Below are 24862 nucleotides of genomic sequence, written 5' to 3'. Positions count from 1 at the left end.
GAAAAGCTCACTCCCTCAAAGCTGCGCCCAGAGGGCCATTACAAGAGGCAGTTGCGCCACCACAACAGCAATATGGCACGAGGAAGTAGCACCCTATTCCTGACCTCTATATCTGATCATCTTATAGCCAGGCTGAAGACCATGAACCAGAGCTGAGGGCCCAAACACCAGCAAGGCAACCGACAATTCCTCACTTCCCAGGTCTCCCACGTCTAATCACAAGAACATTAAACTTATTGCTTTTTAACAGGTGTTTGTGAATCGTTGTGAAATATTAAAATAAACCCCAGCTCCCCGGAAGAAAGTTTTACCAACAAAATTGGTAACAGCCTAAATTGCAGTTCTTGTGTAACTAAGGCCCGGAGGGCTAAATGGAGGGGAGGGGGGCAAGGAGGAGGGATGCAGATTTTGAGCTCATTTTTATTGTAAAGATTTAAAATAATTGAACTGTTAATAAAATGTCTTACTTGCCTCTAACAGCAGATAGAAGACTTCTAATTGACACCGCACAATCTCCATGCATGGACTAAGCATTTCAAGATTGTGGTGGAGTACCACACCATCGGGCTTCAAAATCAGATATTTTCTGGATGGAAGGGGAAGAGAGCGCCAAATGCTCGCAACAGATTAGGGAAACAAATTGCGGCATTCCGAATCAGTCATTCTCTATCCTCTCCTACCTTTGAAACAACATCAAAAAACAGAGGAGTTGTATGAAATACAAAGAGCACTTCCTGCAACCATTTGAATTGGAAAACATCCCTAAGCAAACAACGTGGAAGAAGTGTGGGTCACAGACCAGAGGGCACTGACTGGACATAGCTAGTCAGAGGTCCTTTCAAGGATACCCCAGTAGGTAGAGGATCGTGTCTGTCACTTTGGGATGTAGTTCCTATTCGTGATCCTCCAAAGGCTGGCGGCTCAAGGTATCTGCCTTCATGTTCTAAGTGCACAACAGATAGGCTGCCACTTGGAAAATGCCCCATTGCAGAGCCCACTGCCACAAGCCCAAAGTAATCTTTGTTCAGCAGGTGCAGTCCTTCTGTTTTCCACAGGTCCAGAAGTGTGCTGAGGAAAGTATCCAGGGGTATTTTTGGTATTTATTTATTTAATTGCATACGTTGCTTAAAACCATTGCATTACAATAGAGCATTAACAAAGTAAGAACATCACAATTCATAGAATTAAAACAAGATCTGAGAAAGTGCAATAATTAAAATGCCAGCGTTTATTTTAAGGGCTTCTTATCATGATTTCAATTGGGCATTGTGTTTTTTTGGCTAGACCCGTAAGCAAATGTCACCCTGCTGGCTCCTTCAAATCACCAAGGCTGCTTTAATTTCTTTTCCTTTTGCCAATACTCTTTTCTTATCAAGTGGTTCTACTTGGCGTCTGTGTTGGTGAATGTACTTTCGCAGGCCTGTATTTGAAATAGTCCGGTATCAGCGTCTGAAGAGTTCGAGAACTGGATCGGGGGACCGAGCCAGGGTACATAGCACCCCTGATAGTTTGAACAAATCTTCCACAGCAAGCCAGAATTTAAGGTTCATTTTGTATGAAGCAGAGGCTCCCTGGCAGGTGGTTACTTTTTCTTTCAATCAAAGGTCTCTAAGGAGAAGCCTCCTTTCTGTTGTTAGTCGGGCAGCAGCACAGAAGGTGTAGCCATGATTCTTGTTTATATTTACATAGGGGGCATGCTCCTCCTGTGTTATGATCAGCCCAAGCTCGACTGAAATCCGTAAGTGGGAGTGCCAGCAATCGCATATACATAATCTCTCTTCTGGCCTTAGGGTTGAGCAGGGCTGAAAAATAAGGCTGAGGTTTATTTATTAAGTATGAATCATTCAGCGGTATCTGAAAGGTTAGTGTTTTGAATGCTGCCCAGTCTTGCTGGTAAGAAACTTGTTGTACTTGTTTGTTGATACGCATTTTCCAGATGGTATAGGAAATACAAGTCAGAGCAAGTGCTGATTTATTTACTTCAAGGGAATCCATGGCTTCCATGAGCTGCTTGTTTCATGGTGAACCAGTTTTTTCAAATGTGTCTCTGAGGCAGATTTTTAGGGTATCCCCTGGAGATTTCAAAATTCGGATATAGTATTTTAGAAAGTCGTCCTCGAGGTTTAGTGATTGTTTAACTAAGCCCAGCTCTAGTCTAAGTCTTGCCCTTGAAACATGTTTTGGTAGTTGAAAGATTCTTTTGTAGGCCACGCACTGAGCGCGCTCTAAGGTTTCTGAACAAGCACCCAGAAATGCTTAGTTCCCGTACGTGAGTGCTGGGAGAAGTGAGGCTTGAGTGACCTTTCTTATAGCCTCTGCTGATGGACTATCTAGCTTGTTGTTCAATTTTGTTAAACCATACGTTCTAGCCGTCGATTTATGGATCAGATCTTTTTTTATGAGCGGTGGATCTTGCTGTTTCTGTGAGCCATATCCCCAAATACTTATATTTCTGCACTGTAGTTATTATCCGGGAACCAATTGTAGATGCAATAAGTTTTTTGTGTTTTTGCCGACCTATTACTAAACTCTTGGTTTTATCTGGATTGATGGTAAGATAATTAGATGAACAATATTCATGAAAACTAGTCAGTGCTCGTTGGAGGCCCACTTTGGTATGATCCATGATGACTATGTCATCTACGTACTGTAGAATATGTAAAGAGCAATTTCCTAGTCGAGGCGGGGCCATGCATCTAATAACAAGATCCTTTCCTAAGTCGGCAGCATACAAATTAAAAAGAAGGGGAGCTAGCACTCAGCCTTGCTTCAAACCACCAGCTGTGTTGATTTTGGCCAAGAGAGACGTGGGGCCTGTTTTCACCTGCACCCAGGTTTCTGAATAGAGGGACATTATAGCTGTTAAAAGTGAGGATGGGATGCCCCAATTTGCTAATTTCTTCCACAATAGTTGTCTGTTAATAGTGGAGGTTGGTGCAGCTGAGTTGCGTGGTGACAGAGGGCAGATAATGCGATTATATTGTCTATTGCTGCGGCTCCTCCTCGGAAGCCTGTTTGACATAAAGGGAGCAACTCGTTTTCTTCTGCCCAAATTTCCAATTTTTTCAAGAGGACCCTTGCATATGCTTTGGCTTCCAGGTCTAACAAGGCTATTAGGCGATAGTTGTTTAGATTAAGCCGATCTCCTTTTTTATGAATCGGGCATAATATTGATGCCTTCCAGGCTTCTGGGATTTTTCCGAGGGTGTAAGCGGTATTGAATAGTGGGGTCAATAACATTGCCCAACCCTCTGGGGCGAGTTGGAAAATCCCCTCAGGGAGGCCATTTGGGCCCAGCGCCCCACTTGATTTTATGCATTTTATTAGACTTGTAATGTCTCTTGATTGGATTGGGGTTTGATGGTCACCTCTGTTCGATGTAACTAGGGTCATGGTAGATGTTAAATTATGTGTCTGGAACTGAGTTCTCACATGATTCTCCCAAACAGGGGCCGAGACTGCATTTGTCCTCGGGGGTCCAAGAGATTTTAATCTGTTCACATACTCCCAAAAACGAGCTAAAGATCCTTCTTTGAGCATGATAAATAACTTTTTCCATTCCTCGTCTTGCTGAACGCGTTTCAGGACCCAGATGTTTTTTTAAATGAGTTTTTCGTGCTTCCTTTGCTGCCGATAAGTTTCCGTAAATTGGGTTTAATTTAAACAGATGAGATTTCTTCCTCAGATTCTTCCATGTGAGATTAATGGTTTGTTCCGACAGCGTTTTTTTAATGTCACATGGCAATTGTTGAGGTCGCTTTGAAAAGTCTTTATGGCCCTGAAGGAGTGCTCCCAGGTCTCTGGTCATAAAATCCCAATTTGCTAAAAGAAAATTCCCCGGGTGCTCCTGTAATCGGAGGTTCACCTCATTGTGCCAGGAGTGCCACCTTTATGCCTGGCATTAACATGTGTGTGGATGAACCGGACGAAAGTCGGTGCCCCCTTTTTGAGTATAAGACGAATTGGACACCATTTGTCTCATTGATACTAGAATTTCCTATTGGCTGTCTTTTGGCAGATATTGTTGTGAAAATGTTGGTTATCAAGCCATTCTTGCCTAATGATAGTCAAGTTCCGTCATAAGACATGTATTAGACGTCTTTATGTATCTGGGAATTTATGGGAAAATATTCAATATAGAAATATGCGGCTATATGGACATACAAATATTTGAAATCAAGGGTGGTCGGTGTGCCACAATCTTGCTCTGAAGAAGTCCTAAGTCAACAGGATGAAACGCGCCGGCTGATGAAGAAAAAGCAATACTGCTATTGATTAAAATGAAATAATAAAATTGAAGATTGATACGTCAAGAACACAATCTACTCTGATTATCCTTGTATGACCACGGCCTCTGATTTCTTTGCTGTGGATGTTTTGCGGTGTTTAAAACCATATTTGTGATTGTTTGTACTGTATCTCCTTCAGTGGGGAGGTACCCCTGGGCAGGGGGTCCCTTTGTTTTTTATAGCACGCTACTCATCATCTTTATTATATAGTTGACCTATGGTACAGGTGCTGCCATGTGTGTATGGTCCACTGCTCTTTGTTTTTGTACTTGTGGGTGGGGTATACTCCCTGACCGATAGGAGTATAATTTTCATGGGCAACCCTACCCACTCTTGCATCACTTGCCGGGGGTTTGGCACTAAACAGTCCCACAGTGCATCTCTCTGTCCAAATCCAAGATGTCAGAATCTTCCTCCCCTGGGTCAGAGCTGTGGGTACAACTCTGAGGTGTACCTAGAGAAGAGAAACTCCCCCTGCAAAACCAGTTCTGGGACACGGTTTCCCACCACTGGCATCAGTGCTATGACTGGGACAGGACTAGGAGTGAGTTAGATGTGCCTGTGACGGGGGCTGCCCCTTTGAAGCTTGTACAGTTGGTAGCCACATCCCCCAGGTCATCTTGTCAGACAAGGCCCTTTTGTTCACTTTCCTGAGAGCAATTCATAAACCCCAGCAACCGCTGGGGATTATCTCTTAAAGTGCTACTAGAGGCTATAGGCAGAAAAGTGCGCTCTTTCTAAAAGTGACGTTTTCAAAATAGTAATTTCAAATCCAATTTTAGCATCAGTTGGATTTTAAATCACTGTTAATTTGAGTTCCTCAACCCATGGTTGTATCTATTCTATTGCCAAACAGAAGTTATACAGTATAAAGTGCTATAATGTAAACCAGTGCTTTTCTATTATAGTCAGCCTCGTCTCAGTTAAAATGACTTAGAAGACTTTTCAGTGTCGGGGCATGTAAAACTTAAATACATGTGCCCTACCTTTTTAAATATCATGTATGCTGCCCTATAGGCATGTTGGGCCTACCTTCCTTATATGTGACCTATAAGTATTTAAAGGCCTGGTGAAAGGTTTATTTGGCCAGGTCAAATTCATAGTTTTAAAACTGTATACTCTGACTGCAACGACATGGCAAAAATATAGGGATGATCCAGCAAAAAGGGCATTTCCTCACAGGGCACAACCCCCAATGGATATTTGAGACAACAGAAATGAAAACATGTTTGTGAGCTGGGAGACTTCCTGATGCTGGAGCCACTGCCTTATGAGTGACCACTAAAGAGACCTAATCCACAATCTGGTGTATCACATCAACAGGGTACACAAGGAGGAGCCAAGATGGCGACCGGAGCAGTCGCTTGAGCGCCCGGCTCCGTCGGCCCTTGGCCTCGGACTATCATCCTGATTCCTATCCTCGCCGATTTTCGAGGTCCAACGCGTGCGACGATGCGCTGACTGCGCCGCCGCTTTCCCGAAGTCTTAGCCCGCCCGGATGCCGGAGTTCTTGGTGCCTTTGTTCCCCGCACTGGACCCCTGCTCTACTGTGGCCTCGGCCGGCCCCCTGGAAGCGTCGCAGTCACCGGACCCGCTGGTGCAAATCTGAGCCCCGAGGTCCCGATCCCGCCTCACGCCACGGACGGTCGCCGGGGGAGCCGGGGGAGAGGCGCCCGGACACCTCCTGCACCCTGCACCTGACGGGCTGGAGCTAGAGGGTAAGCCCCGGCGTGACGGGTCTCCTACCCCGCTCTGTGGACCACGCTGTGGAAGGCTGCAGACCCCCTTCTTCTATGGTCTAGTCGGCTGCAAGAGAGCCCGAGGGAGGGGAAGCGACTGTTGGCTTTCACCTGTTGCGGCGCAGACCTGTTGGGAATTGCCTCCTTGTCACGATCCCCCCCCTGGCCACGGTACCGTTCAGCGGTAAAACATGGCGCTGATTGCCTGCTCGCTGCTGGGGGGTGATGCTCCGGTCTCGCCCGCTGCCCGCTTCGCCCTCCCTCCCTCTACCAGACTCCAGCTCCCCAGTGCCATCCCGGATTGCTGCCGCTGTGGGGGCGCAGCTTCCGCTGACATACGGCTCCGTTCTGGCTGCCCTGCGGGACTTTCGTCTGCAATTGTGTGTCGGCTTGCAAACGCTGAGTGAGCGGTTCGACTCTACACTGTCTGCTGCGGGTCGTGAGCGCCCCGTTTGCGATCAACAAGACGTGAGTCTGCCAGTGCTGTGGTCCTCCTGCGGGGAAGTAACGACTGGGTGTAGCGGTGCTCCACTGGTGTCTGCGTTTGGCTTTCCCGGCGCTCAGGATCAATCGCTCTCCTGCTCAATGGCGGATACTTTGTTTCCCCGGTCATTGCTGCCTGCTTTGTTGTTGCCTGCCTCACCGTGCCCGCAGGACCTTCCAGCTGAACTACACCCGACGACCTCGAGGAACCGTTCACGGTGGCCTACGGCTCCTTTTATGTGGAACTCATGTACTTTACAAGCCAGGTCTGGATTTTATATGGTGTGCAAGGGGACCTCAATAGATGATCGGCGGCCATTTTGTGACTCTACTTCTCCATCTTCTTCCAAGCGGCCATATTGTCTTTGTCTGTTCGGGATGCGGGGCATTCACGAGGGGGCGGGTCTAATCGTAAGCCCGCGATCGGGCCAGGGCTAGATTACTTTCTATCATCATAGTTTCACGGACGGGCTGGACTGGGACTGGAATTGTTTGCATATGTTGTGCGCACTCGTCGCGATCTGTCTGCCTTCATTTCCTTGTTGTTACATGCTATCTTCACACGACCGCCTTTGGGTGTAGTGGGGTTTCAGTGTGTGGAGGCTTGGTTGGCCGGTGGTGTCGGGCGCTCCGAGGATACGTGGGCTCCTCCCCGCCTCCTTTCTTCTTTCTTCTCTTAGTTTCTTTACTCTATTCCTACTTTCTCTCTCGTCTATATTTCGGGTTCATTGGGCGACAGGCACTATGCTGGGGGGGGGGCAGGCCATAGCCTCCGCATTGGTGTAGGGTGGGGGGGTAATTTACTGTTTCTTTTTAGTTCTATGGGCCTCTTTCTTTCATGTCTCTGCGCTATACTTGTTTCGACTCGGGGTCCGGGTGTGGGGTGGATTGAGTGGGGGCGGCTTTTAGGGGGTGCGTATTTACTACTGTGATGATCCTGTTATCTGACTGCATCGCCTTACTGTATGAGATTTTCTATGTCTGTTTTAATGATGCTGCTGCTCTCCAGTGTATGAAGCCGACTCGCGGACTCGAATCTCCTTGTTTCTATCCTATACTGATTTCTTTCTCGATAAAAATTTTTTTTTTTTTGAAAAAACCTTAAAATTAACCTTCACTTCTCCTTCCCCTGGTGTCAAGGATCCCTCCAGCGTATGAATCCTGAATCATTGCTAATCTTGACCTTGACGCACAGGGGATGTACTGTTGTCTCTGTGCTCAACCGTATTGTGGCCGGCCTGATGGTTGTAGGCCCGTATTTGTTCTTTTACTATGCACAAATAAAGGTTTTTAAAAAAAAAAAAAAAAAAAAAAAAAACAGGGTACACAAGGTCATTATGTGCAACAGAGCTTGCAGAACCGAGATCCGATTCGAGTCCTAAACACAATAGGATTCTAGGACAAACCAAGGTACCATCAGGTGTAGAAAAAAACCCTATGCAAGCTATATCTAGGATCATTCCAATGGCGTTCAGACTTTGAGCAGTGGCACGGTAGGACTTATTTTGGTTGATAAAGAAGCCCATGTGATGAAGGTTTAGAGTGCACTTCAGAAGGTCTGTGTCCCAGGCAGTGGACGAGCAATTTTGGACAAGTACAGAAGTGCATTGACTCCTGATCGCCTAGGAGAAACCACCACCACAGCCAACAATTGAGTGCAGGTGAAGACTTGCAGTTCATATGTAAAAGGCAGCACCACAAATTGATAGTACTGAAACCTCACCACAAAGTAGAGTTGGAAGATGAAAGTAGGCCAAGAAATCCTTTGCATTCAGTGCTAGGAGGACTCAACTCATGGACAGCATTTTGACCTTGTCCTGACAAAGCAGTTCAAGAAATTCAGGTCCAGAATGGGCTAAAAACCAATGTCCTTTTTTAGGAACCAATAAGTAAATGGAATAAAATAGCCTGCCTTCTCTTCCGAGGTCACTGCTTCTATAATCCTTTTGTACAACAGGGTGAGACCTTTGGCTTCCAAGATCAAGGCCTGCACGGTAGCACCCTTCATTCGAGAAGTTGGCAGTCCTGGGGACTGGACCGAAAGGAAGAGTGTAATTCTTGAGGACACAGTGGAATGGTACCTCTTTTGGTTAGTAAATAAGAACCTCCCAGCTTAGGGAAGCTGGTGGCGAAGTGAGGATAAGTCAAAGCTGTTTGAAGCAACAGATACAGGATAACATGGGAGAGACTAAAGCTACTGCTACTGTAATCCTTTACACCCACCTTTCATTTTTGGAAGGTTGCCATTGCCTGGATGCGTGGCCCCTGGGTAATTTCGAACGTGACAATATTATCGGTGGAAAATGTTTGGCCTGAGAGGCAAGGTTAGCAAGTGTGCATTGGTGAGACTACATTTTTTAACTGTTTTAGGGAGGAGTCCTCTTTTCACAAAACCTGTTCTGTATTGGATATCCTGTGAAAGGCAGGTATTCCTGGTGCTAGTGATTCCCCATAGTTATAGATCAGGCAATTATAGCATTAGAGTCTAATCCACATTTAAGAATTTGGTTTGGGGTGTCCAGATTAGGACTCCTTGAAGTGGAAGTATAATATACATAAAGCTGCCATTCCGCAGAGCTAAACAGCATGAAGCAGAAAGCCTTTAGTTCATGGAATGAGGTTTTTTGGCTTCAAAGTGGTGGTGTTCTGTGGGGAAAGCAATGCTGTTAAGCTCTGCCCAAGAGCTGTTGCTTGAACCCACCAAGCTCTCTGCAGATTGATGCAGTAGAACTTGGGATACAGCTGCATAGTCCTATGGTCATGAGTATTTGATGTTTAAACTGCTGAGCACAAAAGGGTTTCGCCCAAGCAGTGAGTACCAGTTCCTTGCTTGATGGCAAAAGGGGGTCTGTGGCCGCTGAAGAAGACTGCACAATGTTTCAAGATGTTGGACTTAGATGCTCAGACAGCAAGGGCAACTCAAGCACCTCTGTTCACTGCTTTAAATGCTGCTGTCGTCCATGAACAGACATCCTCATCATAGGCCATGAGATATATTTCTATCCAGGGATGTGTCATGAACACCAGCATTTTGGAGGTCTATGTAAAGACCTGCATCAGTGTGATGAGGAGAGAGGAGGTTGTCAGACTCCGAATCTTCTTCCTCCCTGTTCCTAAAACCCAGGTTAGCATACGTGTTCCAAGCCGATGAGTTCTTCCCTATGTATGAGTCTTTGGTCTCTGAGCAGAGGCTCAGTGAAAGGCTGGTTCTTAAAGGAAGCATTTTCCTTTTCTGTGACCACCCTTATTGTTAATACAAACTTGAAAAGGCTGAGGCAACCACAGACGTGGCTCCATGGACACAGCGGGGATGACATTGGAGTTGGCATTGTTGCCTTGGAAACTGCTCCAAGGCAAGACCGCCTGGAGGCATGAAGCCAGGTGATGTTGATGCTGCCAGAATTGCAGAGCTCATTGGATCCTGGTGCAGCCATGGAAAGGGAGGGGCCCTGAAGATATTTGTCACAGCCTGTCTGAAGGGTTCGATCTGAGATGGGTTGGCAGATGGAGTAGGTGATTCTAGTTTGATATTCTGAAGAACCAGCACCAGCTCTGAATTTGATGAGGATGATACCTGCATGGGAAAATGGTGTAGCTGAGTCTCCAAGCAGTCCAATCACTCTCTTTACTTGATGGAAGAGGTATTCTCCTCCTATGTTTTTAAAAAAATGTTTCTGTATAGCAGGACTTTTGTGGGGACCATTCGTCCATCAGGAGACTTCTATGAAGCAAGGGAAAGGGATAGTTTTCGTGTTCCTTAGGGGTCCGAGACAAAAACCGTTTAACATGCCCTCCCCAATGGTCTTTAAGTGCATGAAGTTGTGAAAATCCCAGAGTGGAAGCTCATAGTTGGGGCCCAAGCACCACATATAGATGTTGTGGAAAATCTGACCAATACCTCTTTATAAGACTCTGTTGATAGGATAGGATTTGAACTCTGTGATCTTAAGAGGTGACATCTTTTTAGGTTACTGTATTAGATATTGTGAGTCATGTTGGGAAATTCTGAAAAAGACCTCCGGACCAACATTGCTAAAGCGTGGAGAAACCAAACCCAAAATGAACACCAGCATGCCAAATTGTGTCTTAAAGAGGCTGAAAATGTTACAACTGGGGCAAACGGAGCTACAACAAAAGTCACTTTGCGCTAATAAAGGTAAGTAACTTGTTCTTTTTGGAGTGTATAACACTGTGAACTACCTCACTAGTCTACAGGTTTTAAGTGTCACAGTCAGATTGCAGTCTGCTTTTCAGATTTCTTTTATCTTATTATGTGAAGGAGTACTTGAACCCCTTTGGTCAAAAAAGGTATTATCATAGGTTTTGTGTGAGCATCAGTGTGGCTGTTTTACCCTAAAAGCAAATGTTGCACTTACCCAGTGTGGGACTTCTCGACCCATGGAGACACACTATCTCCTATATCCGATCAACCAACGGAACTGGGGTACTCATCTTAAAATGTAAAATGATGCAGGAAGCATGTTCTGTGCCTGCCAGGTTTCCGTTCTTCAGGCTTCCTAATGATGGAAATGAGTCTACTGGGAATTGCGCCCTTTCCATGATCACTTGGGAGAAATCTGTTTCTTGAAGGTGTTGTTTATAGCATAATTTATTCAGGGCTTTAACCTCTTTAGTATTCTCCCATTTATATACTTGTTAGCTTGGTGTGTGACAGCTGATGTTTTATTGATTGGTAATTGTATTAAAGGTTTTCCTCTAGAATCTTTGGTTTGGGAGTAGGGTGATTGGGCTGGGTAGTTATGTTCCTAGGTTTATGATTATGCCTCTTAGGTTAACGATGCAGGCAGTGTTTTCATAGAGTAGTGCCAATCACAGTGTTCCAAAGTTTTGTATCTACATTGTGGAACTCTGAGCATTAGCAATGTCTCCTGCATTTGTTGCTGTGGCTGGTCATGGAGTGATTAAAACCACACCTGCTATGAACATTATGCCCATTTTCGTAGTGCAAATTGATACAAGTTGAAAGATTTTCCTTATGTGCTTGCAATTCATAATGGTTTTCCAGCATTCTGAGCAGTTGTTAATTTCTAATTTCCAGTTTACTCATGATGTTCTTACCTAGAAACCTAGTTGTTCTTACAGGTTTCATCACCGAAATTGCGTTTTCAACTTAATGGAATTTGCCCTTGTAATTCTTTGTAATCGCTCTAGATCTTATTATGTGCCCTATCCATGGCAGCAACATAATTAACAGTTTTATTTCATTTATGAGCACAGTGAGTTAAAGGATCCATTTACATATAAATAGCAACAGTGACAAACCTTTTATCCACCTATTACAAGAATTCAGAGTTCTGTGCCCATAAAATCTCTCTCAGAAAACCAAACGTGTGGGCCTTATTGACAAAACATTTGGTGACTATATTCAGCTTAGGTACAAAAAAAGTTCCTATTAGGGTTCATAAATTACAAACCCGATAAATGGTACAATTTAGTTTGGAGTCTTCCTTTAATACAGAAGAGCAAGAGCTGGTTTCTGGGTCTATCTGGATGAGTTTACTGCATCTGTAAGTTAAAAATGTTATGAATCCTGTTTTTTTAGGAAACATGTCGTTTGTGACCAACTGTTGCTTTTATTTAGCCTTTTTGTTTATTTACCCAGGCTCTTTGTTTTGTTTTATATGCAGGCACCCCAATGAAAGATCATCCTTCACAGCAGCCAATAAAACCTTATGTCAAGATTGAACCCCAGAATCACTACAATAGCTATAAGTACAATGGCAATGCAGTTGTAGAAAGTTATTCAGTTTTAGGCAATTGCAGGCCATCAGATCCTTACAGCATGAACAGTGTTTACTCATACCATTCCTACTATGCACAACCTAACTTGACTTCTATGAATGGTTTTCATTCCAAATTTTCTCTTCCATCTTTTGGATATTATGGATTTCCCAACAATCATGTGTTTCCCCAACAGTACTTAAATTATGGTAACCCTGATCCAAGGAATGGGACATGGCTCAGCTGCAACATGGAGAAAAGGCCTAACAGTAGGCCATTGCACGACAACTTTAATCACAGTTATAAAACTTCAGAGTTCTCAGAACAAACATCACATACTCTACCAAATGAAACCTCCCACCAGCGCACCTTTCAGGGACCAAAGCAAATAAAAAGTAAGACTGTGCCCTTGTCTCATAGATCTACGCCTATTCAAATAGAAAATCCATTTGCGCAAAATCCCAACTGTCTTTCCAGAGCAATTAAGCAAGAACCAGCAGAACTTTTCCCACAAGTAGGGGCAATTCAAAGAGCTGCTGGGCACACACAGAATTCAGGTATGACTCTCCCTGGTCTATCAATGTCCTCATATAATACAGATCAGGAGCATTTGTGGGAATCGTACAAGTTAAGGAAAAATGGACCTTTATCAGCAAAGACTCGTACAAGTAGTTCTTGGAATGTCACTAATGAAAATGACAAACTAACTAATGTTAATCTGCAAGATAAAATGAATCCCTTTAATGCATACCCATATGCAGCGAGAATACCCAATCCATATATTCAAGAAAATGAGTGGAACATGGTTACAAACACTGTTGGGCCAATGCAAAATAATGTTAATCTCATGGGAAAAGCTTGGAGCTCTTGCAAACTTAATGACAGTCGTTTGGCTTTGCCTGAGTCTGCTATTTCAGGTTTGCAAGAACAATCATGGACGTCTGGTCAAAGCACATTTAGCTCTGTAAGTAAGGACAGTTCTGGATATCAAGACAATTCCTGGAATTCTGTTAACATGAGCGAGAGACAAGCTGCTACTCCTTGCACAGGATTATATGAGAAAACATGGAATTCCTTTCCTGCATCAGCAACTGACTCCAATGTATGTAGTGAAAAACAGTTCAACACTTTAAAAAGAGACATTATTTCAGGGTCTCGTATGGACCATCATGAAAAACATTGCCATCCTTCCAGTTTGGATAATAACCCTGAGGAATTTTCTAATAAAAGTGTTAAAGATGAATATGAAGATGAGGTGTGGTCTGATAGTGAGCACAATTTTCTTGATGAGAATATTGGTGGCGTTGCTGTTGCCCCTGGCCATGGTTCAATCCTCATTGAATGTGCAAGAAGAGAACTCCATGCTACCACTCCATTGAAGAAACCCAACCGGAGTCACCCATCACGCATTTCTCTTGTATTCTATCAGCATAAGAATTTAAATCAACCCACTCATGGTCAGGGTGTTTATGAAGCCAAGATGAGGCTATTAGAAGAAAAAGCAAAAGCAAGGCAAGAAGAAGCAGCCAGACTTGGACTGCAGGAAGACCTCAAATCTTTATGTAAAAAGCGTAAGTGGGGTGCTACATTAATTGCAGATTCACAACAGAATGAAAAAAAGGAAATCCCAACACGGCAGGCAGTGGCCATTCCAACAAACTCTACTGTAACTGTCTCGTCATATGCCTACAGCAAGGTAACTGGGCCTTACAGTCGCTGGATATAGTCCAACTATTATTTATGGCTCATGTACCTTCATATTTATAGCACTGTTCCAGTGCAGGTTTGTGGTGCTTTGATCTCATGCATGGTAGGGGGAATTCTGCTCAAGTGCGAAATCTTTAAAGTGCGCTTTGAGTGAAATAACTTATTGTAAACATGTTTCGATAATCTAATATTTATACTATAACTGCGATTTTAAATATTTCCTTGTACATCACATGAATGAAAAATGCATTTTTAGAATCCCTCCACAGCAGAAAGGTTTTTAACTACATTCAAATATTTATTTATTGTTTTTCTTAACAACCAAACAGATAAGGCGTAGCTATTTGGGTACAATTGTGAAACTTCATCGAAATCTGTTCACAAGCCACCTGAGAACATGAACATATTTTGAAGTTGCATAAACTGTTTTCATAATTTTCCAAATCAAATAACAGTGCATATAATTAATCTTTATTACTAACTTGCCATTACAGTATCTCTTTTGGAAAAATATACATCAGCTGGAAAAATATCTAGCCACCAATACTCTTAGCGCTATGCAGAATTCTGGTTCCATCTTATTTTTTTCATTTTGTACAAACATTTCATTTATCATGTCTTTGCCTTGTTGGACTTGCTTTCAAACATTATCTGATCATAAAAATGAAACAGCCATTGTTTATATGCCTCTACGGTTAATCATAATAGAGCATTTTCAGGTGCTTCCAGTTTGCAAAAATTCTTTTTGTACTGGTAAATTGTGTGTTGCAGAATTTCATACCAACTTATGTTTTTTGACTTAAAGTGAAGAAGGTGCAACTATCTTAATTCAAACTGTGAAAAAAAATAAACCTGGTGCTTTGAGACCATGGGGCATGTTAAGTTTCGGCAGTTAAATGTCGACACTGCCTCACCAACTGAAATACAAAATATCTATCTTTTATGTTTTACATTAGTATTACACATTTTATATAGTCCATTCTTTAACCTTAACCATGTCCTTTTTAAATACAATAGTCTATTTGTTTAACTCAAATTCTCTGTGACCCATTGTAAAGACCAATTTGAACCCTGCAAAGTATTGCTGCTTATATAATTCATGCTCCCATGTGAGTGCCCATCATTTGTTCTAACTGAAATTGCCACTTCAGCAATAGAAAGTAAGACTAAATCATAAATGGAGTATCTGATTTACCTGTTTGTAGTTAATGTAAAATGGTACTGACAAAACAGGTTTAGATTTCAAGTTCTGTTGTCAATTTGTGCACGATTGTCTTTATAGAGTTGTAGCGTTAAAATGCCTTTTTTATGTTTCTGTTACCATATCATGCATGTATGCACCACAACACATAAAGCTCGAGGGTTCCTATCAACATCTTCCAAAAGTATGTACTCTGAAACTACCTGTAAATAATATACGTTTTAACCTCTTCCATGCTCGTGACAGCCGGGAGCAGTCACGCATCACGGTGGGCGTGTGCGCACGACGGCCCCCGGCCGCCCGAATCCCCGCCCACTAATGGAAACGCCCACACAGCGTGCAAATTCCGCGCACATGAAGGGGGTTAAAGAAACATTCAACTTGATTATAAACAGCATTTAAAAGATATTGGTGTACAAAATGTAAATAACGTGTCAATATTGGAACCATCTTTGCATTGATCTTATTTGGGAACTTGATTTGGTTTTACAGTTGCACAGTGAACTGAAATGTTCGTATAACCCCTTCAGAGTTTTGTTTATATAAATAGATATGTATGAGAATTTCCTTGAGTCCAACTGTACACCAGCTTAAGTAAATAATCTGTGTTTTCTAGAATAGTCACTTGCAGTCTTTTTCTTGTTTTCTTTTGGGAGCTTTACTTTTTAAAATAATACCTAATGGCCTTGTCCTGGATCTCATTAAGGTTTGAGGTGCTTGTAAATCAATGATACTCAAACAGCTAATCGTCATTGAAATGCTTTTGGCATTTCATGTCAGTCTGTGTTGAGCTTGTTTAGATGGATACATCTATTGTATTTGTTCCAGTTTAAATGACCTAAATCAATATTTATGTAGAACAAATGTGTTCCGGTGCTTTTATCAACATGCCTCTGATTAATCAACTCTGCTATACAACTCCAGATAAATAAATGTACACAGAAGGGTAAAGCAATGTTCATGCTTAACATTTAGTTTGAAGTACTGGGGCAGTGTTCATAGCAATGTTTTACACTACATGTAACCTACCTCAAATCTCAGTTGTTAAAAATGTGCATGCTTTGGACTTACACGCACAACTGCTTACCCACGTATAATTGAATTCAGTTACATTTTTAATTGGGCAGTATTTGATATGTAATTCCAGTAACCACAGTAGAATGCTGCAGTTACATGATGAATGAGTGAGGAATACTCTGTTTTAAATACTGTCCAGAACATCTTACTGTTTCACATCTGTGTATTTTTTGCCTTTGCCAATAGCATAGCTGTCTATGGTGCTCATGCATGAAACCATTGTACATTGAAGAATACTGGCATAGGTATTTTCAGAAAATCACTTGAGAGGTTGTTGTATATTGATTTCAATTGCTTTCATTACTACTAATATTTAATGGTGATACTGAATGGCAAATAATTCACCCAGTGTTTCAATATCCAAAATCCATTTATTTGAGCAGGAAATCTGTACAGAAATACCAAATGTTAATCAACTTTACTGTACCATGAACTGCATAGTAATTTGTGTTAAATATTTATCAGGGAGGTGGTTTTCAACCGATAACAGCAAATACTGTATTTTTTTTGTCAATAAGAACTCCAATAACTTGGTGAGAGAATTAATTCCTAGGGTGCCTCAATGCAACCTTTCTTCCTAAGGTGTGTAGTATTGGCACTACATGGTCTATTTTAGGAAGTGATACACTGTAATACAAAGGTGCTATCATGTATTAATATTGTGCATTAGTTTAGTCAGACTTGGGTGCTAATCATCTTTGTAAAAAGAAAGACTTGGAAGTGAGCTAGAATTATATGTTTAGCAGAGACTTCAAGTATGGATCCACTGTCTAAAACTATATAATACTTAGCAGTTCATTTTGGTGCTTAATGGTAGAGATACATTTTCCTAACACAAAATACATGGAGCATGGTAGAATGTATAACATTCACAAGTTTGAATCTGTATCAAGCATGTAAAAACTCCACATCATTACATACATATTTGCTCTTGATTTGATTTCAGATACACATTTGCTCTTGATTTTATTTCAGACAGTTCCATTTTTTATTTTTATGGAAGATATTTGAATTTCTTGCAGTTCTTTGCACTCTGAAAAGAAGTCATGGATCGCTGTCCAAGAACTGTGCCATGATTCTAGAAGTATTTTAACAATATAATAACTTTAGAAATAAAAAAAAATGGTAAAATATTTGTAATTTTATGACAATGTTTACTTAAGGAAAGTTTCACTTGTTAAGCCTCGCATATTTGTTAGTTCACTAGTGAGAATACGCCTCAATTCAAATGCCTGTTTAGTTTGTGTATATATCATTTTTTTATTTATCATTTTTGTGAATACAGTTGTGTCTTTAGCTTTTGCAAATTATTTTAATTTTTGGTGCTACTTTATTTTCATTTGGTTATATGAAAATTACATGTTACAATTGTACAAAAATAGCATTGTGTATACTTCCTTTGTCACAATACATGCGACGAATACCTCAAATTATATTATTGTGATAGCCTGTGTTTGAGATGCAACTAGCAAACTAACAACATATGTTTGATTTGGCTGTGTACAGCACATGTTTTAGGAAAGCATAAATGTTAGAGCTTTTCTTGGCAAGTATGTGTCAAAGAATTTAGACATGATCGTATGAAATGTTTCCCAGCAAACTGTTCAAGGGTGGCTGCTCATGAATAATTTTCATACTACTCAAAAAGGTTGAAATTGAATGAAACAATTTGTAAATAAGGCGACTGCCTAAATGTATTAGTCTCACAGTATGTAATTTGAAAATCTGCAAACAAGCATTGGGTGCACTGATGCAGTGGTTCTCAAGCACTTTGGGTAATAACATAAAGAACATTTTTCCTATGACTCGCACTACATGCAAATTTGAGAAAAATGTTGGTTGTTAAATTTTCCCATCCTTAATATATGTTTTTTGGCACTTTTTGGTTTTTATTGGCATTGTTTTGTATGCTTTTTGTTCCTACTTATTGCATTTAGTTTTTTTGCCTTGACTCACACGACCAAAACTATACAGTGATGGTAACCCACTTTCTACACCGGCACCTTGATAGACAACTGCACTATTGTGCCCTTAGGTATGCATGAAGCTGTATTATATGTTTGGTTCGTGCATGATGGGCATTGTACAAAACCCTCCTTGCTTTGTATTAAAATCAACATTCAGTTTACTAACATCTTTATGATCATCGGGGCTATTTCATAGACCATAACAGTGGTATGCATATGTCCTAATGACTGTTCCATACAGAGAAATGTGTTCTACAATTTAAATTAATCAGAAATTCAAAACCATACATAGGTATCAAATATATAATTGAAGATTTAAATGTTTACTGTTTTCCGACAAAGACTAAAGGTCTCTGACTTGGTGATGGAAGACAATTACTGCTTTAAGTGTTTCCCTAGTCTTATTATTTAAGGAAATACCACATAATTTACTTTTGAAAAGTTGTGGTGCAACTGCTACACGGGAAACAGCATGACATGTAGTATGTTGTACCTATTCTTACCATCTAAGACCCATTTGTTTTATTCTATATATAGTTTAAAGAGAGAACAAAAATCAAAGTAACATAATTTTATAGTTTGCTAGGTTGCTTAAGAATTTCAGAGCAATGTGGCCTAACAAATCTTTTCTATTGTAATATCAGGGATACTTTGTATAGTGATTTTGTTTGCCATCTCTTACGTTAACATCCATTTGTTCAGGGATTATTCAAAGCTGTTCAAATTTTGAAAAGGACTGTGGTGCTTGTTTCAACTTTAATCTTTTATGCATTTTTGTAAAAAGAAATTAGTATGGTGTTATTTCTATTTTATGTATTTTAAACTGAAAACAAAAGAGGAAACGTTGGATTGTGGCATATTACTACAGTATCGTAATCTCTAGCTGTTTTGTTGATGTGTTTGATTTTCTTTTTGTCTCCAGTTTCATATTTGGTAACAAGGTCTCCAGTGGAGTCACACTTGTAAGCCATACTTGAATATTTCTTTGATTTGTGACTGTGGCTACTTGAAATGAAGTTAATTTGGGGGTTGATTGATGAATGGTAGATTTTGCAATGTCTCAAGGCAATAGGATATATGTGTATTCCAATGTAGATATTACACGTACAATATGTTTATGCTGATAATTTTATTTTGTATAATTTTTTTAAACTATTCTGTGTTTTAGTAATATTATTTTTAGGATGCCTACAAATTTCAAGTATGGACCTTTATTATTTGTATTTTATTTTAATTCACACAAACAGCTGGTTTGTGAAATGTATTATTCATGATAACCTTAAAATATTGTGGGTGTTTTAATAAATTTTCTATTTATTTTTTGCACTCAAACTCCGTGTTGTTTCTATTTAGATGTTGTTGAGAAATGCCAGTCTGTTATTATTTCTTAATCTTTTGGTGGTGGGGCAGGGGAAAGGGAAGAAGTGGCTAATAGTTATTGCCCTGGAAGTTTCAGCAAACTGGTGTTGTGGGACAGCAAATACAGGTTTGGATAGATTAAATAACTGCTTCTTACTTATTAGATGCCAGCGATGCAGAGGAGTTAGTGTTGCAGGTTGAGTGCCTGTGCACCCTACACTCTGCATCTGATGCTCTACATACCATCACTACTTTACTTTGGCACATGTCAACATGGCTTAAGTTTTAGACGTGTCTTACTGAGAAGCTTTCACAGTACTGCTCATAGTACTGAGTTTACTGATGGGCAAAACGTCTAAGCATTGCCAGAAGCACTCTGTTTTTTTGATAGAGACTTCTAACCACAGATTCCTTACCTTGGAATATTCCGCAACTCCCACACTCCACCTGCGGGCAGTGGCCCACCCCCTGCTTACCCGAGTTCACTGGGGCCAGAGCAACATTTGCCCAGTTTAAAGAATTCTATGACAACATGCATGCCATCTTCTACCACTGAATCCCTCTGGCACGCCTTCGTGCCCCTTGAACTGCCAGGTGTCCAGCTGGGTCGCCACCAGCAGATTTTCCCCAGACACCAGCTGGGCCCTGGGGATCCACTCCTGGATCTGTCTTAACGCTGGTGCCTATGCCCACCCCGGCCCTGTCTCTCTGGTGTGTACCCCGATATCACCAGTGTCGCTAACATTTCCAACTGGGTTTCGGCACCTCGACACCTCTGTATGCCAGCGAGACTGTGGTAACCCCGGGACTTGCTGCTTTTGGACAAGCCCTTTATTTCTGAAGTGGGTGATGAGGAAAAAGGGTATGGCCTTTTTGAAGAGGACCCTGACCAGGGTGAAAACTGGTACGAGGAGCTGAGTAATGCTTGGACACATCCCCAGACTGTGTTTTGCTTTTCCCTTCCTGCCCGGTTTCCGTAGAAGGTGCACCCTTTGCTACAGTGATGCACAGTGCAGTGAAGATCCTAGGCCCGCAACTGCCAGTGGTCGATGTCAGGACCAACCTCTTGACTGGGGTACTTCACCCAGGGGTGACCTCTGCAGCTTTGCTTCCCTTCAATGAGGTGTTCCTCTCACTGGCGTTTTTTCTGGAGGCTGAACCCTGCACTGGGACTAATGTGCACTGCATGATCAATCAATGGCACCGTCTCACCCCAGGAGACCCAGCCTTCCTCTCCCAGCATCCACCCCCAGAGAGCCTGATTGTGCAGGCCTCCACAGCCAAGGTCAACCCAAATGTTTTCCCTTTCTCCCAGTCGTCTGGGGAATCCAAGATGCAGAATACTTTTGGAAAGAGAATTTTCTCTTCCACGAGCCTGCCCTTGTGTGCAGTGTTCACTGCATGCCTATTGGGCCTGGTATTCCCATGCTCTAGGGGACACGTTGTGCAGAAGATCCCCATGCTCCCTGAAGAGGGCCACAACAAACTCAACAAAACCTTGGTGGACGGTCGGGACACAGCAAAGTTCGCCATCTGGTGTAGATGCCATGGACTCCCTAGGCAGGGTCATGGCTTATATGATGGTGCTATGGTGCCACGTAGTTGTGGTGTACGGGGTTTATGGGGGATGTGCAAGCAGCCCTCATTGATATGCCATTCAATGGCTTCCGCTTGTTTGGTGACAAAGCAGAGACGGAGCTTGAGCACTTTTGGGTAAGTCAAGCCACTGCCATTTCCCTGGATTCCCACTCGCAGCAACAGTACTTTTGCCTCTTACATGACCATGGCACCTATGGGCGGCAGGAGTATCAGCATTACCCCCCCACCCCCACCCCCACCCCACCACCCGTCCAGCCGGCTACTAAGCCTTTTTTTTATCTGGATTGATAAATCCCAGAAAGGATGCCAGGATCATACCCAGCGTACTGCCCAGTCCTCGGTTGCTGCAACCGCCAAGCCACTTTAGCAAGCCCTCCACCCCCTGCCACACTGGAGCAACATAACCTCGGACAAGTAGGTGCTCCAAATTGTGCAGAGGGGTTATGTCCTCCAGTTCATGGAAATTCCTCCACCCATGCCACCATCCTGGCAAAGGCGGACGGGGACCATCTCTACTTGCTCTGTCAGGAAGTGCAGGCTCTTTTGGAGCAAGGAGTCATCAAGACAGTTTCAGCATCAGGGATAGGGCATGGATGCTAGTCCTGCTACCTCCTGGTGTCGACAAAGGTCTCCATCGGATACTAGATCTGTACCCTCTCAGTGTCTTTTAAAAAAAAAAAAAAGAATTTTTAAGAGAAATTCAAGATGCTCATATTTTTTTTTCAGTAATACGTTTTTTTGTATAGTTAATTAAAACCATAACAATTTAAGAGAAAATCAACATATTACAATGAATTTTCAAAGTACTTTGCATTATTCCAGTAGTTTGCACAGTATACCTTGTTTAAAGTTCAGAGTGACTGCATAGATCTAACCAAATGTATCATAGACAATTTCATTCCTTAGGAAAACATAATTGCATAACCACTAAAAGTTCATTATCGGTGTAAAAAAAAATTCACAATACGGGGTAAGCAATAAATACACTGACCTGTTTTATAGATGCGGTGAACCGAATACCTTTCGGTGTACACTGATGAAACATTACAAAGTGGTTATTGCACGCTAGAGCTATCACACCTAATGCTTAATGCTAACTGGGATTGTCCCACCTGTTGCCTCCTGCCTACCCTCTTGAAACCACCCTCTCCACGGGGGATTGTAAAATGCAAGGATACCCACCAAAACGGCAAACTTAATTTTCGTTTAGGGGACACTTAAAAGTGCAAAGGCATTCTTTAAAAAAAAAAAAAAGTTAACAGATTTTATTGTCAATAATTGTATAAAAATGGGTTAGACAAGGCTTCAGCATAGGAACAACATTATACAGTGGGACATATAGAATATCAGCATCAATTGTATCCCATTTATACAACTTTAAACTGTAGTGCCATGTAAACATTACAGTCACTAATGAGGTCCTCCTCTAGCCATCTTGACGAAATTTATTGCGAAAATGTCTTAGTAAAGTCTCCCACCAACCGTCCACCCTTATAACTCGGCATCCTGGATTGAAGGAGGCTGAGATTTGAAAAACAGTCCCCAGTAATCTGCCCATCTCTTCCATATCTTGGGGTGTTTTGCGGGCAGCCCCTTGCTTTAAATATGGGAATCTCCATTCCCATGCAGAAGTCTAGACCCTTTTTTCCAAATCCCCAGCAAGGGGACACCTTCCAGGCACTGGCTTGGTCTCACTTTGCTTAAATTAAACCTAGGAGCAGTGGGTGGCGCTTGTATCCATTTACCCCGATTCCCTCCATGATATGAAGCAAGGCTAACCTCGGGGACAGGGGAACATTTCACTCTAGTACCTCGGATAAGCATGTCGGGACACCTTTCCAGAATTTGTGGAGTGCAGTACAGTGGTGCCAGGTAGTGTGTATGAAGGTGCGTTTGCCATCACCTCAGCGCAGACTAAGTGGGGACACCACTAAACCTTCCCGCCACAGTTTATTGGGTGTTAAGTAAACTCAGAGGTATTTGAATTGTATGAGCCTTAGACGTAATGCTGTGGCTGCACCGCGCGGGGGATGTCAGTGCCTCGGTCCAGTAATCATTGTCTATTGGGCTGATATCTCCCTGCTAGGCCTCTCGAAGAGTATTTAATGTAGTGTGGCTGATGGTGATAAGTGATTGGTAGATCTTTGTGATCTTATGTTCCCCAAGGTCTCTCATAAAACGTTTACCTCAATTAGGTTAAAATATGGTACTTCCTCCAGGTTTTCTATATATGGGGATAGTGCATGGCGAAGTTGTAAATATTTATAAAACTGGGTTGTGGGAAATGCCAAATTCCTGCTGGAGTTCTTGAAAGGACTTTAACGTCCGACCTCGGAGAACAGCTCCCAGTGTGGAAACACCAATATCATCCCACCCCCTGAACCCACATAGTGTGGATAATTGAGGGAGTTGGCCATTACGCCATAGGGGGATCTCTCGGGTCAGTCTACCCCACCACCCCATATGGCGTATGTATTGTTTCCAGATCCCAAACACCACTCTTGTTGCCAATGGCAACATCTGTAATCCCGATTTTGTGTATAGATACATATGGAGGGACGTATCACCCATAAGCCAGCACTCCACAGCATAGGCCGGGTCCCATCTTTCCCTGTACCACCACTCATTGAGTACCAGTAATTCACAAGCAGCATGGTATGACTGAATATCGGGTGTAGCTATTCCCCCGCAGTACGTAGACTGAAAGCAGGTTCTCAGGGCCACCCCCTCCCCCCATAAAAATTGACCCAGTATCGCATTTATCTGTCGGAAATATGTAGTCTGAATGTAAAAGGGGTGATTCTGCAATTGGTAAAGAAGGCGGAGGTGGGAGATCATCTTAAGGTAGCCGATCTACACTTTAGGGGCAAAGGTGAATGGTACCAGAATCGTGCATCGTCTTTAACTTGTTGCCACAAAGGAGCTAGATTACTGTCCCATGAGAAAGATTGGGAGACCACCAGGTGTATTCCCAGGTACTTAAAGCCTTTGGAAACCACAGTCGGATCTTTTGACCACAAACCCACATCTCTCCCACTGCGCAATGGCCATAAAACCGATTTGCAGGCATTCATGTGTAAACCTGAGGTCTCCAAATATTTGCAGTTCAAGGCATGTGAGCTTTAGATCACATGCTTTGCATAGCCTGCCATCTAGTGTTGGGTCCAGATGTTTACACTTTGTTTTTCTTTGAAGAAGTCTTTTCCAGTCACAAGGTAGGCGACTCCTCCTTTCAGTAATAGTGCGCATGGGCATAGACTCCATTGTTGGATAGTTTTTTTTTTCGCCATCGGGTTTGGATGTGAATTGGTGCGCTCCGGCACCGTTTCTCGGGTTCCCTTCGACGCGCAATCCACTACCCTCGACGGTATTGTTTCTCGATTGCGTTTCCCATTCTCTGCATATCGTTTTGACTCGGACCTTTGATCGGAAAACTTGTGTAGGGCCCTTGGGCCTACCCGTGCCAGGCTCACTAGCAGTCGATGGAACGGACTCCATTCAAGCTCTATCCCGGGTGTTGCGCTAATTTTCCACGCACTGACTTGCATGAAGTGTGCAACCTCTGCCTATCCCTGGAACACGACGAAAATGACTGTGAAGCGTGCCGATCATTTAGATCAAATAAGACGTCACGAAATGCAACATCAGGGTGGCTCCGCACCGGACATCTTTGGCAAAGATTCCAACAGAAAAGAACTA

General features: G+C 42.5%; 1 protein-coding gene across 3 annotated transcripts in view; it reads left to right on the top strand.

Moving 5' to 3' along the window:
• TET3 (tet methylcytosine dioxygenase 3) overlaps positions 1-19537 on the top strand; it is a 289713-nt gene extending 270176 nt beyond the window's left edge. For all 3 annotated transcript variants that reach the window (XM_085633448.1, XM_085633447.1, XM_085633449.1), the window contains one exon: positions 12160-19537. In XM_085633448.1, the coding sequence (XP_085489574.1) occupies positions 12160-13979 (1820 nt within the window). In that variant the 3' untranslated portion in view covers positions 13980-19537. The remainder of the gene's footprint in view (positions 1-12159) is intronic.
• Positions 19538-24862: the final 5325 nt, after the last annotated feature.

The sequence above is a fragment of the Triturus cristatus genome, chromosome 11 (assembly GCF_964204655.1).
Source record: "Triturus cristatus chromosome 11, aTriCri1.1, whole genome shotgun sequence".
Lineage (NCBI taxonomy): Eukaryota > Metazoa > Chordata > Amphibia > Caudata > Salamandridae > Triturus > Triturus cristatus.
The sequence above is the reverse complement of the archived record's forward strand: the minus strand, read 5'-3'. Positions and strand labels throughout refer to the sequence as shown.